Here is a 17750-nt window from a genome sequence, read left to right as displayed (position 1 = left end):
CTGAGGGGAACATAAGGAGACGACGAAGGCGCTTCAGCCGGGAAAGAAGTGCCGTGAGAAAGAAACCGTCTCTCTCTCTCTCACACACACACACACAGCCACAGCCGCGCCCGGATCGCATCCTACAGCACAGCGCTCTCCCTGCTCTCCTGCTATAGGTATGTGCTTTATCTGCGGATTGTCTTAACACTCGGAGAAATGCATTGATGGAGAGCGAGATAAAGTAATGGAAATTATTTTCTGCATTGCATGGAGATCTGATGTTTTTAAATTATTACTTTGGCACTGCATGCAAAGGATTCGGTGTCAGTACCACAGTTTAACTTTTACGGAAAGGGATAAAGGGATGAATAAAACAGACAGAAATCTTTGTTTTTGGGGGGGTTTGAGCAAACGGACGCTGTGTCTCCAGTATTCAGTTAATACTAAATCGGTTTATGTTCGATCCAGTTTTTGTAGTTTGTGATGAGAGAAGTAGCGCAGCATGATAATTTGGCAGAACAAAGAGCGGGCATGTTATGTCTATAGGAGTGACTAACCTGTTTAATGTCTGTTTTTCATCTTCTAACAGCATGGCCAGTTCGAGTAAAGCGACTTTAATCTTGCTCGTCTACGGAATCTTAATGCACTACAGCGTCTTCTGCACACCTATCGGACTAAGTTACCCTAAGATTAGGTAGGTGGACGTGCTTTGTTGGTCTTTATAACCTGATTATAGTCATTATTGTAACTGATCCATGTTGCTGCTAAACACCAGTTTGTTCAATGATGGTATTTGCATTGTTATTAATGATTTTCTTTCCTCATTTGAAGATTTGGATTTTGGCACTTTTATTTAAAAAAAAGTGTGCGTAATTTTGTAATTGAACACAAGGAAATACAGTAATTTTAACTTACGCAAATGCAAGTCCTGTGTGGACAGTGATAATGGAAATTGCGTAGAGGTATCTGTCCGGTGGGACGGTTCACAGAACTCCCTTATTAAAAATGAGAGTGCAGTCAATGCAATTGATAGCCCTTGGGATGACGGTGGACCGGCGTCACCAAGGAGAGGCGAGGCAAAGCGAATAGGAGAGCTCCATGCATTTAAGATTTATTCTATTTTTTTTCTGTGGAAAGCCTATCCATAATTTGGGCGTGGTTCTTATTGATTCTTATATTTCATTGCTAATTGCGGCATTATTTTAATAAAAAAATGGGCTCCTCGCCTCCACTGAGTGTGATCATTTTCACACCCTTTGTTTCGATTCTCAAATTATGAATAAGGCTTCAACCTGTGTTCAAAGCAGCAGCACCAAGTTGGAATTAAAAACAGATTTTTCCGATGAAAAAAACAACAATATATTTAAACAAAGAATAAACACGAAGATACACATTTAACACATTTTAAGCCACTATTTGTTGGCCACATTCAAATAATTCGTTTTCTGGTTTTTATTTCCAAACACCTCCAGGTACTGGATTTGTTTTCGTTTCCTCCCCTTGTCTCTAATGCATTTAACCTGCCAGTGATTTTACAAACGGAAGCAGACATTTTGGCATTCTTTCACTGCTGCGTCCCACTTGTGCACGCAGATCAAATGTGTGATAAATGCTCTCCGTCTTTCAGACTCGACAACGACGCCTTCGATGAGGACGGGAACTCATTGTCCGACATGGGTTTTGATGGCGATCAGATTGCTATACGGAGCCCGCCATCCTTAAACGACGACGCGTACACTCTCTACTACCCACCAGAGAAGAGGTAAACGTGCTTTCACATCGCAGCTCGAGCCTCGAGCTGGATTCCATTTTTAATGACTTCTTTGCTGTTTGCGATAATGTTTGCTTGCTTTGTTTTTCCCAGAGTTTCTCATGTTATTTGTTCAGTGTTATTTTCACACCGAGTAGCCTAAAATGTTGGTTCCAAATACTGTGAATAAAATAAAAAAAGCTCGGCACACACGGAAGGATAGTCTGTGTGCAGCAAAAAAAAAAAAAAAAAAAAAAAAAAAAGCTCCGAGGCTCCGATTCAATTGCAGCTGATGTGGTATTGGACCTGCGGGTGGGTGGGGACATTTTAGGCTACTTTTGATCATTTTGTCTGCGCTTTTTTTAGTCACTGACGATCTATGTGTTTTGGCGTTTTATCATCTCAGACCAGAAAGGCATGCTGAGGAAGAATTAGATAGAGCCTTGAGGGAGATCCTGGGTCAGTTAACAGCGAGACATTATCTGCATTCTCTGGTGACAATTCGTGCAGGGTAAGGGCATTTCTTATAAGCGTTCACCTGCAGTCATCACTTTTATTATGTTTCTCCGCTGCACAAGTCCAGGCTGCTGCATCATTGTCTGTCATTTAATGTGCGTGTTTTGTTCTCACTCTCATTTTTTTGTAACTCTCTCATATGGAAAAAAAACAACGTGTATTCATTTTCATTTTGTTTCTGTTTTTGTTGTGGCGCAGCTCTGCGCTCATGATCAGTGTCCTCCCTTAACATTGAGGGTCAGCTTTCTGAGACTAAAATACACTTCGATTTAAATGTGATTAATCCATAAAATTAATTTGGTTTTCCCACGCTCTGATGAAAAAAAAAAAAAAAAAACATGCGTCAGAATATGCAATGGGCTGAAATTAATAATTTATAACCTTTCTAAAACGCTTCAAATCACTGTTTCTTTTACACTGTCTTGCTTGGCGCCCATTTGTTTTAAAGAAAAGAAAAGGCATAAAAGGCCCCAAAATGAATTATTAATTATTGTAGGCAACATTGCATCATGGCAAGAAGAATACATTATCAGACGTCAAATCAAAAACGAGCAGAAATGTGTTTAGAAGTGGATGGCTGCAGCTTTACTATTTTTTTCCATTTTTTTTCAGTGAAGACAACAGCATGGAGGAAGAGTCAGAGCCCTTATCCAAAAGACATTCAGATGGGATCTTCACCGACAGCTACAGTCGCTATAGAAAGCAGATGGCCGTGCAGAAATACCTGGCAGCGGTTCTGGGAAGAAGGTACAGACAGAGAGTTAGGAACAAAGGACGCCGACTTGCCTATTTGTAGCGTTGTTAAAGCGCCCAAACTGCCCTCCTGTGTATATACATCCAGTCGTTAAATCAAAGTCATTCAGATATATCTGACCAACCAGTGGATTGCGCCTGTGTTCTTTTAACATGTATTTATGTATGAAGTAAAGCCATTAAAATGAATATTTTAATAATAATATCGTTTTTTTTTCTTTTTGTACAAAAGCACTTGATACCGCACAGTTATACTTTGTGGACCAATATTTTATTTTCATGTTGAGATGTTTAAAAAACAAAAGAAAATGGCAAAAAAAAAAGAAGAAATTAGAAGAAAGAGAAAAAAAAAAGATAATTGTGCACCTTCAACATTATGCGCTTGGAATCTCTAAAGGTCATCTACATATGCAGAAAATAAATAGATTTTAAAAAGACAATCAAAGTATTGAATGTTATACTTATTTTTGTAACCAACGTTCTATTTTTTTAGTGTTGTTTGTTTTCCAAACAGGCCCAAAGAAGCAGTGAGCATGCTATGTGAGGCATATCGGGGCTTATCCTAAATGATAGATGTTGCCCTTGTCCACTCTCCTCCTCGCTCCCTTAATGGGAGCTCTGTGGGTTCCTAGAGCTTGCTGCCCCTCCAGGGGAGTCCACGTGGCTTTTGTTGAACAGCCTCTCATTTGATGGAAAAACTGATTGACTCCCACGGCCATTCATGTAACTGGTGGTAAAAATCCGACCCTCTTTTAAGCAGAAATTTAATTGCAGGCTTTTGCAAGGGCACTATTGCCTTCACTAGAGATAGAGGAAGCACTCAAGTTGCTGTTGACAGTATGCGGCAAACACTGCTTGCTCACTTGCCTCAAAGTAATTTACTGTGGGGAGATAAATCGTGCTGTGTTAAGAATGTTCCATATGTGTGTGTGTGTGTGTGTGTGCGTTATGTACAGTATAGAAATTACACACAGTGCACATAGTCATCTCAGTGTTGTCTGTGTTTCAGTCAACAGAATTATTTGGAAGAATGTGCTTCAACTGTTGATTGTCTTTCGGCAGCACGACAGATATTCAGAACGGACCCAGAACAAGATGCAGGAAATGAAACATATTTTTGTGACCAGAGGTGGAGAGGAAAGGTAGCATCTGAGTTGCAGTTAGGGATATTTAACCATGTTTCTTATTTATTGGTGCATGTGGAAACTGACACCTTGCTGATTTTTGCTTAGAAACTGCATGTCATCGTGTTTTTTTGGATTGTGCTATTTGGGTAGGTGGGCTGTGCTAAGCCTATATCAGCACCACTCCCCCCCCCCCCCCCCCCTCCTTCAGATGTGTTGGAAATGTGAACAAGGAGGGCTAGAGGTGGTGGAAACTGGTACTGCACTGACTTGTTGAATTCTTACCTCCCCCATGCTGCTGTCATTGTGGATATCATAAGACGAGACACTGGACCCCCCCCCCCCCCCCCTCTTTGTCGATTGCCTTTGTCCTGGTAGCGGTTTTTAAAGATTCTTTTGCTTCTAGATCGCCGTGCATATTAGCTGATTCGACAGTGCTGTGATTCTTTGTTAAGACGAATCTGATCTGTGTTAGATGTCTACTGAGGTTCGTGCAGTGAGGATGTGATAAAGAGATGAGGAGAGTGTTAGGTGAGAGAGAGAGAGAGAGAGAGAGAGAGATAGGTGTGCATAGAGAGGAAGACGGAGCTGGAGACAAAGAGAAGATGTGTGTGTGTGTGTGTGTGTGAGAGAGAGAAAACAAAGTGAAGAGACGGGTCACAGCGCCCACAAAGCAACCTGAGAGAGGTTGTCACACCTGGATACAGAGACGAAACAAGAGGCGAGAGCCCCACCGCCTCTCTTCACCTGCCAAAGTAACATCGGGGTCAATGAGTCCGATAACAAATAGATGTTAAAACTTTCCCTTTGGTATCGGCAGGAGGATGAACAGAACAGGCCCCTCTGAGTTTCCCTCTCACTCTAGAATGGAGGTGGATGAGGGATCGTTCCACTGATGTTTATTAGGGAGACGTCTCACATTCAATGTTATGCAAATGAAACTTTATGCACCTCTGCAATCCAATCAGTGGCCTGCGTCCCCCCCCCCCCCCCCCCCCATAGAAACTATCAACACACTCCTTCTTCAATTTCGGCTTTATCCAATAGGCTTTGTTTGAATGCGAGTGTGCGGAAAAGTAGATGTTTGAATGTTGGTGAGCCTTCGTGTTTTGCGTGTGAGTGTTTGAGCGTGCATCAGATGTTTGTTTTGTGTAAAAGGGTGACTGAATGTGCACGTGAAGGTGGAAACAGCTTTTGGCTTTGGTGCCTTGCTTCGACGTGAGAAAAAAAAAAATGAAATTCGCCACAAGTGACAGATGGCAATTTAAGTGGCCCTACAATGCTGCAGTCCATAAGCGTACATTGAAACTTCCTTTCACTCTGTTTGATCGCTCTGCTTAGTCGGCCCCAAGAGTAGTAGTAGTATTAGGCTTTCTTTTAAAGCATGGCCAATGATTTATTGAGTATAACAATATAAAAAGAACAGAATGTATATGTTGATGGCACAGGCAATGTGTGTGTGTGTGTGTGTGTGTGTGTGCATGAGTTTGGGGTGTTCAGTGTCTGTGAGAGTGGTGAACAATGACCAGTGTTTGTTTACTGTCGATTATGCGGTGTTGTTGATTATTTTGATATTGGTCAGTAATTTATTAATCAGAAAAATAGCCCCGACATATTATTTACAACTATGTGCATCACCTATTCAGAACAAAAGAGTTTCAGAACATGACAGAGATGTTGTTCAGATCATAGAAAATGCCTGTTGTTGATATTTCTGAAAGCGCCAAACGCCTTACTTCAATGTTTAATCTCTTATCTATCTGAAGACTATGTGTTTTAAAAGTGAACCTTAGTACAAGTGGCATCGTTATACACACAGGAGTCCTTATATGGGGTTTTACGTTTCTCAATGTTATGAAAGTGTTGTAAGATTTGTATGAATAAATTTTTGTAAACAACAACATTTTCTAATGAATGTCTAATCTTTGAAATACATAATTTTTAGGATGATACATCATGTGTAGTGTAACAAAGACGGCAGAGAGACGGTTGTAGCGTTGTCACACATCTTGACTACAGTCTTTCGTTAGTCTTACATCAGAATAAAGCTTGAGTCTAAACCTGAAAAATGTGACTTTACATGATCACCAAGGGCCACAGACTGAGATCTGCTCCTGAAACAAACACAGACCTCAAGTCACATTACAGAAGATAAAGTGAAACGTCCTCCAGCAAGCACAGCAACAACTCTGCTGTTCTCTAGTGGGGTTGTGTCGACCTGAAGTCCTGTCAACTTCAATTTGTCTTTCCGAAGCTAGATCAACAGAAACGAAACAGAAAAAGATTGTGCAACAATCTATCAGCAAGAGGAGTTAACACTGTATTAACTCACTTACAAAGCAAAGTGAAATGTCTTTGGTGTTTCTTATTGACTCACCACATTACAACATTTCAAGGTGGTTTTACAATTTCAAGTTGCAATTTAAAAAAACGGAGCTAACGGTTGAACGCATCGAAGCAAATGCAGCTGTAATTCAAACCGAAGACCCCGACCGACATCACCAAGGAGCTCGTCAAGATAAGCCACGACCCTGCACTGAGCTGCAAGAGCTAAAGAGAGTGTCCCTCCTCCAGGAACAGCGCCGCGTCTTTCCCCTCACTCCATCCCTGGCCTTGGCAGTGCAGCTGTGTCCCGTGGGAGAGGAGGATGGGTGTGGCAAAGCAGCGTGTGTGCAAGATCTGATCCTCATCAGCCAGCAGGAGTGTGTGTGTGTGTGTGTGTGTGTGTGTGTGTGTGTGTGTGTGCACATGCACCAGAGCTCAACTAACCCAATCAGAGAAATGTTGCATGGCAACGGTCCACAAAGGGACATGGTTATGTATACGCATGTGTCACGTTTGTATGTGTGGAAAGGGAGTGAGGTATAGAGATTGTGTTGGTGTGTGTGTGTGTGTGTGTATTTTATGTGTGCTCAACAAAGGCAGACCTTGAGCCAGCTCTGCATTGGGATGGTGTTTACACTTTACATTTGTACACACATACACACACACACATCCTGCAGAACAGAGGAAACAGATACACAGTGTGTGTGTCTCACAGAAACTGTAATAACAGCAACACAGTTGAGCACAGGTGGTAAATTGATGAAATTCAACAAAAGGAACTAACCACAAGAAACCGCCACACATCTCTGTTTCGTCCCTGAGGACGTTGATTCATGGGAGTTGCCCTGTTGCTCAGAAAAGGCTGACAGATTGTCGATTGTCAGGGTTTGAGCTACCTGTGCGATATTTAAGACGTGTCCATTCTTTATTTATCCCTCCCTCCCCCCTCTTTATTTCTCTTCGGCTGTCAAGAAGCAAAGCAGGCTTCAGACCCTTTGACAAGCCGAGATTCTTCGATTCCTCCTGTGACAGTTTTCGGCTTCACAAAAGATGCACGGAGGGAGGAGTCAGGTAAAATGAAACAAAGAGTGTATTCATAATTACTCTGGATTTGATATTCACGGCCTGATACGCCCACGAGTGGATGTTGAGACAAGTGCCCCAATTTGTTTGGCAGTAGGCTTCACATGAGCGGCCACCCTGAGCCAATTTGTACATTATGTACATTAATGCCTGAATCAATAAAAGATGACTCCTCCTCGCTCGTAGCCCCGCACCATCGCTCCTTCATGGCGTGCATCACTCCCCTTCTTATCTCCTCATTAGTGTCTTCGAGCTGTTTTGTTTTGCAGTTGATCTTAATTTTTCAGGAGTTGTGTCCCCGGCTTGTTTCGCCTACGGGCCTTTGGAGGGAGAACTGGGAAGATGCTAACTGCAGAAAATAGTTCCTCTGTCTTACAACGCCTCTAGAGACGCGTCTTAATCATGTATTAGAGGGGGAAGGGGAGGTTGTGTTCAGGGCTTTTCCAGTGGGGATACCCGTACTGCCCCCCCCCCCCCCCCCCCAAACGCCACAGCCACACCCAGCTTTCTTTGTGCATGTGAAGCATGAGTGTCTATGCATGTGTAACACTGATTTATTGCTTGTATGATTAGCATGTCTGTCTTTCCTTCACTTGTGTGTTTACTCACCTACAACACAAACACTAGCCCCTCCTTCTTTCTCGCGTGTCAAGGTTAAGAATACACAACAGAGGGCCCAGCCTCAGCAATGATGCAATTACACATGCACACACACTCCTCACCCTCTTCACCTCATGAATCATTCAGTGGTCAGGTTTGGGGGACGGGGGGGAGGAGGTCCTGTCGTGGCTGCAATGAAACCCCTCGACCCTTGCAGCCCCCTGAAGCCCAGAGTCCCCGTCTCCCTTAAATCGCATCTTGTGGTGGGCTCTGTCACATCAACCATTAAGCGGGAGGCACTCTGCGGTGAACAGCAGCCCCTCTGGGAGCAGAGAGATAGAGAGAGAGACAGAGAGAGAGAGAGAGAGAGAGAGAGAGAGAGAGACTGAGGAGACAGGGAGGAAGAAAACAGGAGATGTGGGCAAGGGTTTGCAGACATGGACCACTGATCAACGGTGGCTCCTGGCTTAGAGGAAAACACTTCACCTGTGCTGCTTGAGTGATCATGGGTAACCAGAACCATCCATCATTTATCATGAGCCTATATGGCCATCTCAAATGTCAGTTTCTCAGCTACTGTATGCGTGTCCATGCTAAGTTTGAATATGATGTGCACCCTAAAATAAACAACATCCTGAGACTCTCAGCAGTTGCCAAAGTTACATGATTATCAAATACTGCAGAACAAAGACGTTGTTCATACTGAAGGAAATGTGCCAAATGATACTAGGTAATAGTAAAAGTGGAAGAAAACATACAATAGAATTTACAATAGCAATAATAAAAGAGTATTTTATCTCTAGATGCTTTGACTGTCATCACTTTTTATGCTTGGGTTTAATTACGCAGGTGCAGGTTTCCCAAACTTTCTAGATCGCCACAGAAAATTAGACGACGTCTTCACTGATGGCTCAGCCCACCGAGAGCTCTGACGCGCATAACATCAAACAGAACTTCTTTGAAGCCCTCTTCTCCCAGTGTGGATCTCCAACAGACACAGATAGAGAGCGATTGTGTCCCATGCGCTTCTCAAAAAGTTTCTGTGGAGAACAATGGCAGTGCAGGTGGGCCACAGCGGGCGGGCCTGCTTGGCTTTTTCAACTTACTCGAGTGTGGAGACATTACTTGTATAGTAAGTGTTATTTTAAAAATGGTGTCTGTGACCAAAAGTCATGCACTCCAGCATCAAAAGTTCACACACGCTGACCTCCACGGTTCAACCGGAGGTGAACAAACGGACACCTCGCAGCTTTACCATCTCTTTTTTGTCTTCTTTTTGCCTGCAGCTCGTGCGCTCACTCGGCCCGGGATTGGGCGAGGCCGTGCAAAGCAAACACTGAATAATGTATCATGCTGGAGCAGTAGGTGTGAAAACTCAGCGTGAGATTAGTGAGAATAAGCATGTTCATGCTGTTTTTATTCTCCTCCCCGTCTCTCTCTTGCTTGCCTCTAAAGGAAGGGAAACAAAGACCCTATAACTCCTTCCCCCCCTGCAGACATCCAACGTTGCACTCCTTTCCACGTCACTCACCCTCATCTCTCTAAAGTTGTGACACATTTCCAGAATGGAATGAGTGGTAATGAATGGAGAACATCCGAGAGCAGAGAGAGAGACGCTCGTCAGGCTTCATGGGTTATGTGCTCATGAGAGTCAAATTTACACGCTGGCACACAGCTTGTGGTTATGTTATCTTACTTCTTTCCTTTTAATGAGCGTGACATGAGCGGGCGTGAGTGAGTGTGTGTGTGTGTGTGTGTGTGTGTGTGTGTGGCGAGGAATGTTTTAATGATAGAATATTGTAGACGACTATAACACAGAGGGATGGGGCATTGCCTCTCAGGGCACAGCTCTAACTTCTATGGGCAATGAAAAGAAAAAGTTTCTCTGTTACAAATCCTAAAAGAAACGATGTGATCTCAACATCTTATGCTCATAATGGGGCACAAGTTGTTGTTTTAACATTCCTGCATCACCTTTGTAAGAACGCATCTTCTCCAGTTCTTACAGACTTCTGACACTTGGGAGCGTTCACACACAGAGATCCTAGAGATTGCTTTATCCCAAACCTCACACGCACACCAAAAGGGTAAGTGTTCGCTTTGAGAGGCGGCGGCACAGAGCAGGCATAAGCTTTTCCCACGTTCACACGTATTCGAAAATAAAAATGCACCACCTGTCACTGAGCAACAGATAAGTCTTCGGGAATTGTCTGCGGCAGCTCCAAAGGAAGTGATCTGTGCGAGAAAGAGTGAGGTGTGAGTGGGAAACACAGGGAGGAGTGACACATTCACACCTGTGAGCGACATCCTGCGCTCCCTGGGCATCTTTTTTTCTTTTTCTCTTAACTACTGATGGAGGGCTTCCTTTCTACACGGCTCTTCCCATAAGGGATCTTTTTTAGTTACAGTGATTGACATATTGCTGAAACACAGCAACAGAATGGATTTGGAAGTTCTTTAACTTCCCCCGAAGCCAGTCGTGATCTTTCCATGATCAGACTCGCATTGCAATCAGACAAAAGACACGATTCAGGAAAAATCTGAAATCCTCTTCTTCGCTGCCATGAAAGATGGAGCAGCATTTTGTGGATTCATAGATTTAATGGAAGTTATGTTTTATCTAATCTAGCTTACTTTTAACAGTTGTTTCAATAAGTCCTCCAACAAAATAAGTTGTTTGATTATGCCCTCTTGTCTAGAAAGACACAAAGTGTTTTCTGATCTGAAGCCACTTTTTCAAGGACAACATCATCTATCTGTGCCTTACAAAACCGTTACAAATCCCTGTTGAGAAGTAAATCTGTTTTAAAATGTCACTACATTAAGATTAAGGTTTGATTAGGTTCATTAGGTTCATCTGTCTGTTTGAAATGTTTTGTTGACCCGTCCATTCAGCCCGACTTCCTAAGATGTCACGCCATACACCATAGACTGTATAAAAGAAGTGGACGTAGTCAACGTGACGTCACCCACTGGTTTGTGGATTGCCGTTTTGAAGCCTTGAGTTCGGCATTTTGGCCTTCGCCATCTTGTTTACTTGAAAGCAGAAGTGACACAAGAGGGTGGAGCTACAGCCGAATGCTGACATTTTTAGGCGACCAAAATGTTACAATTAGCATTCAGTTAAAGTTTTAAGACGAAAACTTGGACAACACCCAAAATTCACAATGCCGTGGAAGTGACCTGTCAATCACAAGGTAGCCACGCCCTAAAGCATACTCTGCGACTTGAAACTAGCGACTGAGACCATAAACTCATGTTTACAATGTTTACTAAGGTAATAAATCAAGTGAGAAGTAGAGTCATTTTATCAGATTCTATACAATCAGACTTCTTTTTGCAACCAGAGGAGTCGCCCCCTAAAGGCCATTAGAGAGAACACAAGTTTAAGGAACTTCCGCATTGGCTTCACTTTTCAGACCCAGAGGTAACCGCCTGATCTGCGTCTATTTCAAAAATGTTACCGCAAAACAGACATTCTTGTCGGGGCCACTGTGTTTATTTCTGCTATTTGTTAATGTAGTCTCAGTAGAGCAGCCCATGCCTGTTTGTTCGTGAGTTTGGCAGCCGCTGCCAGCCCAGTGACGTCGCAGTATATTGGCACAGTGATTTCTGAGAAATGCAGGGAAAACAACACAGCAATGGCTGTCACTGCTTAGCTCCAAGATGTCTGCAAATGAAAACAAACACACAGCAGATTCAAGCTCATTTCATTGACTGATGTTACGCTCAGCGTAGACACACATACTGAAGAAACACTGGTTTAATACGTTGTACATGAAGCTTTTTTTCCTTGGCCACATATTTTAAGACGAAACTTGGAGGAAACTTGTGTTAAAACTCCGTTAATCAACCTATAATAACCATCAGACAAAGTCAACAACCAAGTCAACCTTGCATATGCACTGAGCGGATTAATAACACTTTCTATAAACACACAAGGCTTTAAGATGAGTTGTATATCGAAACATGTCTTCCTCAAATGTTATGAATGCTTTTGTAAATGACAGAATATCATTTCAATGTTGCACTAACTAAAGCCATTTAACAAATCACTGAAGCTTTCCAGCTTTCCAGCTACCTTTGAGAGTCCCGATCAAATTGATGGCTCAGTTCACGCAGCATTTTATTTTTAAAAAGTGGCGAGAGGAAGAATGTATAAAGTGATTTAAACAAAACACATAATCTGCTTAAAATGATATTATTACACTTTTCAACACCCTAAAGCGTTGATAGAATCCATCATTAACACGTTTCTTGAATTCAAACACATTTAATTAGTGTATGCTGTCTTCCTGTCTTCTGGGAAGAGACAACAAAAAGAGGAAATGTGGTTATTAATAATGTAATGATGAAGAAGGTGAAAGTCAGTCACTTGGTTTTAAGTATTTCCCACACTGTGCAGGGCATCTGCAGATCGTCATGTTTAATTTCTCTATGCAGATCGTAATTCATGCAGGTCAGACGGATGCAGCAATATATCTTTCATTAAAAACAAGTCTCACCATTAAGAGCTCGACAGCTAACATCTGTCCAGATGTAGTAGGAAATCAAATCAGCCACATAACTTTTGTAGCTATGACTACAATCTGTAATTAGACTGCTTTGAAATGCCTTGTACAGAATGTTGATCTATTCTGAGGAACAATTATAAAGTCAGTGTTTCATTCAGCTGCAGAAAAACAGCAGAACTTAATGAGTCTATTTGTAGCGATTGTACTTTGAACATTAATTCATTCATTTTGAAAAATGAAACTGCAGGCTACATCCCACATCCCTCCGTGTTTATCATCTAGTCCGGTACTGATTCCGACTCTGTCATCATCAGTTAATGATACGCCTAAGGGTGCATGTTGATGACATCACATCTGGGATTAAGCTGCCGATCCACCCTTCCAGGTAATTTCCCACGATCCTCAGCTGATTGCACAGTGACTGGACACGTACTGAGAAGCAGCTGTCACTCAGTCGAGTCTCAGAGGTGTCCATCACAATGGCTCGTGGATCCAGAATATTCACCATCTGCTGCTGTTTTGCTGAACGCGTGGCGTAGGCCCATATCACTTCCACTGTTTGGTGTAGGAGGTATCTAGTCACTGGCTGACAGCAGCTTGTGAGCATGTTCGGAGCCATATGGGGAAAGATTGACTGCCGCATGCTGGCGGCGAGTGGCAAAATCATCAGTGTTTAACTGTGAGAGTGCAAAACTCAGCACTATGCCAGACAGATGCCATCCGATCTATCTGTACATTTAGGACCTTCATTTATAGTTTGAAACAGATACTGCAGAGGCGAATCCCCTATGAGCGCATTTACTTCTTAAAATCAACCTTCATCCAGTGTTAAAGCTAAACAACATATGGAAGGAGCATACGCTGAGTCAAAGTCACAACCCCGTCACCAGAAAACACTGTTGAGATTGGACAATTCTGCAAAAACCCTAGATTTTGTCCAATGCACGCTTGGATGTATTATGAGAACTGGATACCAGACTGCAAGATGGCGCTCATCCATTTGAATGAAAATTGCTCAGCGAGCACATAAGCCAAAAATGTTTTCAAGCTTCCTGGTTTGCTCCTTCATTGTGTGGCCCGCTGCACAAGCTCATCAATGTGTCTCTCCCTGGAGTCACACACATACTGTAACGATAGCTTTTCTAGACTCCAGGGAAGTTTTGAAAATATAAAACCTTGATGGTTTAAAAATCCACAATACAAAAGAGTAATAATTTACCTCGTTTGATCTCCAGTCCACAACCTTTGTGTCATGTTTGACAGCCAGCTCTCATTTGAACCACACATCAATCTTCAATCTTCGCAATATTGCAAAAATAAGAGCTTCTGGTCACCTCCTGGTGCTGAAAAGTTGGTTCATACCTTCATTACGTCCACATTATGTTACTGTATTGCTTTGTTCTTCGGCCTCCAGTCATTTATGACTAATAAACTTCAGTGTGTTCAAAACTGTATTCTCACATGCACCTCCCCATACCAACACGTAACTCCAATCTCAGTTGATTTGCTCTGGCTTCCTGTTCATTCCCGCATTGAGTACAAAATCCTCACACTGTTTGCAGCTCGAGGCCCCATAACAGAGACGGGGACTTGGACTCAAGTCGCACACACAGTGAGTTGAGACTAGACTTGGAATTCCAAAAAAAAAAATGACTCGTGAGCATCTCTGGGTATGAGAGGGATGTGTTAAGTTACAGTTACAGTCATTAGTAGGAGACCCAGTGGAATTATAAGATACGGTTGTATTCTGTTATTGAAAAATACGTTACTGTTATTATTGCATACGTAATAATGTTGGGAATATTTATCTGTTACCCAGAGTAACGTTAATCTATACAGCAAAATACAGGTATTTTCTTGAAAGGAAAGTTTTCTTTGGGTGTCTTTTTCATATTGCATTTCTGTTTGAAGTGATCATATACCAGACAAATATGAAATACTGATACTGTATAGTAAAAGATAAAGGAGTGATGATACAGTCAGAACATGTTGCCGGGGAGAGGGAAGTCTGGGTCAGCCTGCTGCCACCGCGACCCGACCTCGGATAAGCAGAGGAAAATGGATGGATGGATACAGTACATTCGTTGAATTTCTTAGATAGAGCTTTGCCGTGTTCTAACTAAGCAGACCGAGTGGCATTCAGCAGATGAAGGAACGTTCATTAAATGCATAAAAAGTGACTTGTGAGCGTCTCTGCCTCATTATCTCTGTTCATGGTTCGTTCATACACAGTCTTAGTTCTTAAAACACACCTTTTGAAACATGTTCTTAATACCCTGCGATTATGTTTTTGTCTGTATCACTGTCTGTACCTGCAATGGTATGTGTTTTTATGCCTAATGTTGTTGTTTTTGTATCCTGTCTGGTACTTTTGGGTCTGGAAAAGCGATTTACAAATAAAAGCGCTTTTTGTACGGTGGCCCTGAGAGCTCAACATGCTGCAGATACAAAAAAGCGCCTCAAGTAGCACACACAACAACGGGAACTGTTTTCATGGGACACTATAAAAGTGAAGCACACGGCTGTAATTAACCTAGTATTAGTCTTTTAATAATTACTAGCCTGCCAATTCAAACAATCTGACGAAATACAAACGATTAATTGTGAAACAGGCTTACGTTTTGTTCGCTAGCTATACGGTTAATAGTTACTTTCAGAACCCATAATAGAGAAGTTACACCAGCAGGTTTCGCTGACATGACAAATAAAATGATCACTTTGTTTAATTTGTTCATCAGTTAAAAATTAAGCCATTTCATTACAGAAAGGGTGGCGATACATTTCTAAATATTATTCATGCTGCCAAAATGCAAAATGCTTATTTTGACTTGGTTTAAATCGTTATCAGACAATTTGTAATTCATTTTCGGCCATGAACTTGTTGACAGTTCTGAAAGTAACTATCGCCGATATAACTCGGCACGTTGGCATTAAGGCAGACCAATACATCCATGATCCAAAGACACAATTATAAACAGACTAATCGATAATGAAAATAATCATTACTTGAACCCTTAATTGTAAATGTTCAAAAATTAATGTTTCTAAGGAAAAGTCCTGACTGACTGTAGACTCAGTCTGCTTAATTCTGAAGTAACGCTGACTCTGCAAGCGCCACAGCCTTTCGGGTGTAAACTTTGTAAGAGTCAAAACGACCGTCTCTTAAGTCAGGGCACGGCCAGACAGGAACAGGGGAAACAAAATGCAGCGCTCAGAAAAATGCTTTATTAGGCGTAAAGTGGGGGGGCGAGCGAGTGTATTGATCTTTGGTCGCAACAACTTCCTCTGTCAGCAAAAATCTATTTGTGGATCCACCGTATCTCAGGAAGCCAACGAGACCTGATTTGCGGTGAATGACATTACATTACCTTGTCTCTCCTCCAGTCCCAGTGATCTATTCCCATCCAAGCACTCTAAACCATATTGTCATGAAAGTTAGATTTAGTTTAGACGGAGAGACTGAGGGAGACAAACCCCCCCCCCCCCCATGTCATTTTGTTTTGGAGGCTGCTCTGCACGCCTATTAATTGTTTTGCCCCCTTGGGTAAAACTCCAAGCAGTCTCATCAACCCTGTGACACATTACCTACCTCGCATGAATGAAACCTGAAGGTAATGAGCAATACTTTTCCTCATGTCAGCAGACATTCATGAGCGGTTTGATAAGGCGGAACCCGGAACTGCTCGCCGAGACAATTTGGACTGCTTTTCTAAACAAAACTATACCGCAAAGGAAGTGTCAAACCCCTCCTGCCAAAGCTGGTGGAGCAGTGGTTTCTTCTATCAAGCAGGATGGGAGACTCCTGGGGGCTCGTGTGCGTTGGCGGTGACAGGTAAGTCTCACGAGAGGAAGGGTCTCGTGTTCCTGCACTTGGATACCTTGTGTGTGTCTGTGTGAGCGCCGCACTTGGTGACGAGATAATTTCGAAACAAACAACTCCTGCTTTACTGCTTTAACAAAGATGCTCTATTAACTACCTACAACAGACAATGAGGGGAATGTCTTTACTCCCCTAAAAACCTCCTCTGAAAAAAAAGAAGCTGTGGACAATCAATGCATTTTGATGAAATTAACAACACAGACGTTGCCGCCGCTGCAAATGAGACGCTCCTGGTCTGCCGGGTGATTCATGACAATCTCGAGAGTCATTCATCCCCCATCAGGCAGTCGTCGTACCCAAACCTCTGGGTCAGCCCCATAATAAATATAGATGTTGACACGCAGATTCTACCAGTCACAGGAGCAGACAATTCATGTTGTGGGTGGACTGAATCCGGCCCCCGTGTCCGCACCTGACACCCTCCAATTATATGTGACAGATGCTTGGCGCGTGCACACGCACATCAATACTCAGCGACGGGGAATGAATTCTCCATATTTGACACTGGGCTCCCCCCCCCCTCCTTCTCCCCTCCTTCTCCCCCCTTTGTTCTCTGGGTGTATGTGACCAGATGTGGCCCTACTACAAATTTAATAAAGATACGGCGATGCAACTGTGTGTGTTTGCCTGTGTGTGTGTGTGTGTGTGTGTGTGTGTGTGTGTGTGTGTGAGTGTATGTGATCGACTGTGCTTGAGTGTTTGAGAAACACTGCTAATGCAGTATGCTGATATGAAACTATGTGAATGTTTGTGCAAGTGTGTGTTACACAAGCATGTTCTGATCCTATAGATTGGATTCTCCAAACCGCCTTATTAGCAGGCTCCATGTGTCAGTGGTTAATCCCTCAGTCTCCCAAGGGACGACCCCCCTCTCCCCCTCTCTCCCCCCCTGCCCTCCTGTCACCCCCTCATCACCACCTCCACAGATGGGTCCTTTTATTTCCCCACAGAATGCTAATAATGGCCATTGAAGAATTCCAAAGGGGTTGGTTTACCCCCTTTACACCAGCACCACGGCTGAATGGTGTAATGATGCAAGTGGTGGCTGAGGGAGGGAAAAGGGGAGGATCCTACGAGCAAACAGACAACAGCTAATAAAAACAAAGATTTTCTCCGTGGATGTTTTAAGTGCTTCCTTTTGAATTCATGAAGTGTTTGTTGTATGTTGACTGTGGACGTCACCGAAACTCTGATGATTCACTGCGGAAAAAAACCCATTCACC

The 17750-nt window shown here is 42.8% G+C and overlaps 1 protein-coding gene across 1 annotated transcript; it reads left to right on the top strand.

Moving 5' to 3' along the window:
* The first annotated feature begins 572 nt into the window (after positions 1–572).
* adcyap1b (adenylate cyclase activating polypeptide 1b) lies at positions 573–6028 on the top strand. Its single transcript, XM_076098552.1, has 4 exons — positions 573–676; positions 1610–1744; positions 2139–2243; positions 2861–6028. Exons 1-4 carry the CDS (start codon positions 573–575, stop codon positions 3042–3044), a joined length of 528 nt encoding a protein of 175 aa, XP_075954667.1. The 3' UTR covers positions 3045–6028.
* The last annotated feature ends 11722 nt before the right edge of the window (positions 6029–17750 follow it).

Source organism: Anarhichas minor, unplaced genomic scaffold (genome assembly GCF_050575085.1).
Source record: "Anarhichas minor isolate MPS153535 unplaced genomic scaffold, ASM5057508v1 ptg000024l, whole genome shotgun sequence".
NCBI lineage: Eukaryota > Metazoa > Chordata > Actinopteri > Perciformes > Anarhichadidae > Anarhichas > Anarhichas minor.
This window is presented reverse-complemented; position numbering and strand designations above follow the sequence as displayed.

Bases quoted from the DNA above. Each gene is read 5' to 3' on its own strand.
- adcyap1b (XM_076098552.1), top strand. From the start codon at position 573: ATGGCCAGTTCGAGTAAAGCGACTTTAATCTTGCTCGTCTACGGAATC. The intron at 677-1,609 runs GTAGGTGGACGT...TCCGTCTTTCAG, and splicing joins CTAAGTTACCCTAAGATTAG to ACTCGACAACGACGCCTTCG. The intron at 1,745-2,138 runs GTAAACGTGCTT...TTATCATCTCAG, and splicing joins TACTACCCACCAGAGAAGAG to ACCAGAAAGGCATGCTGAGG.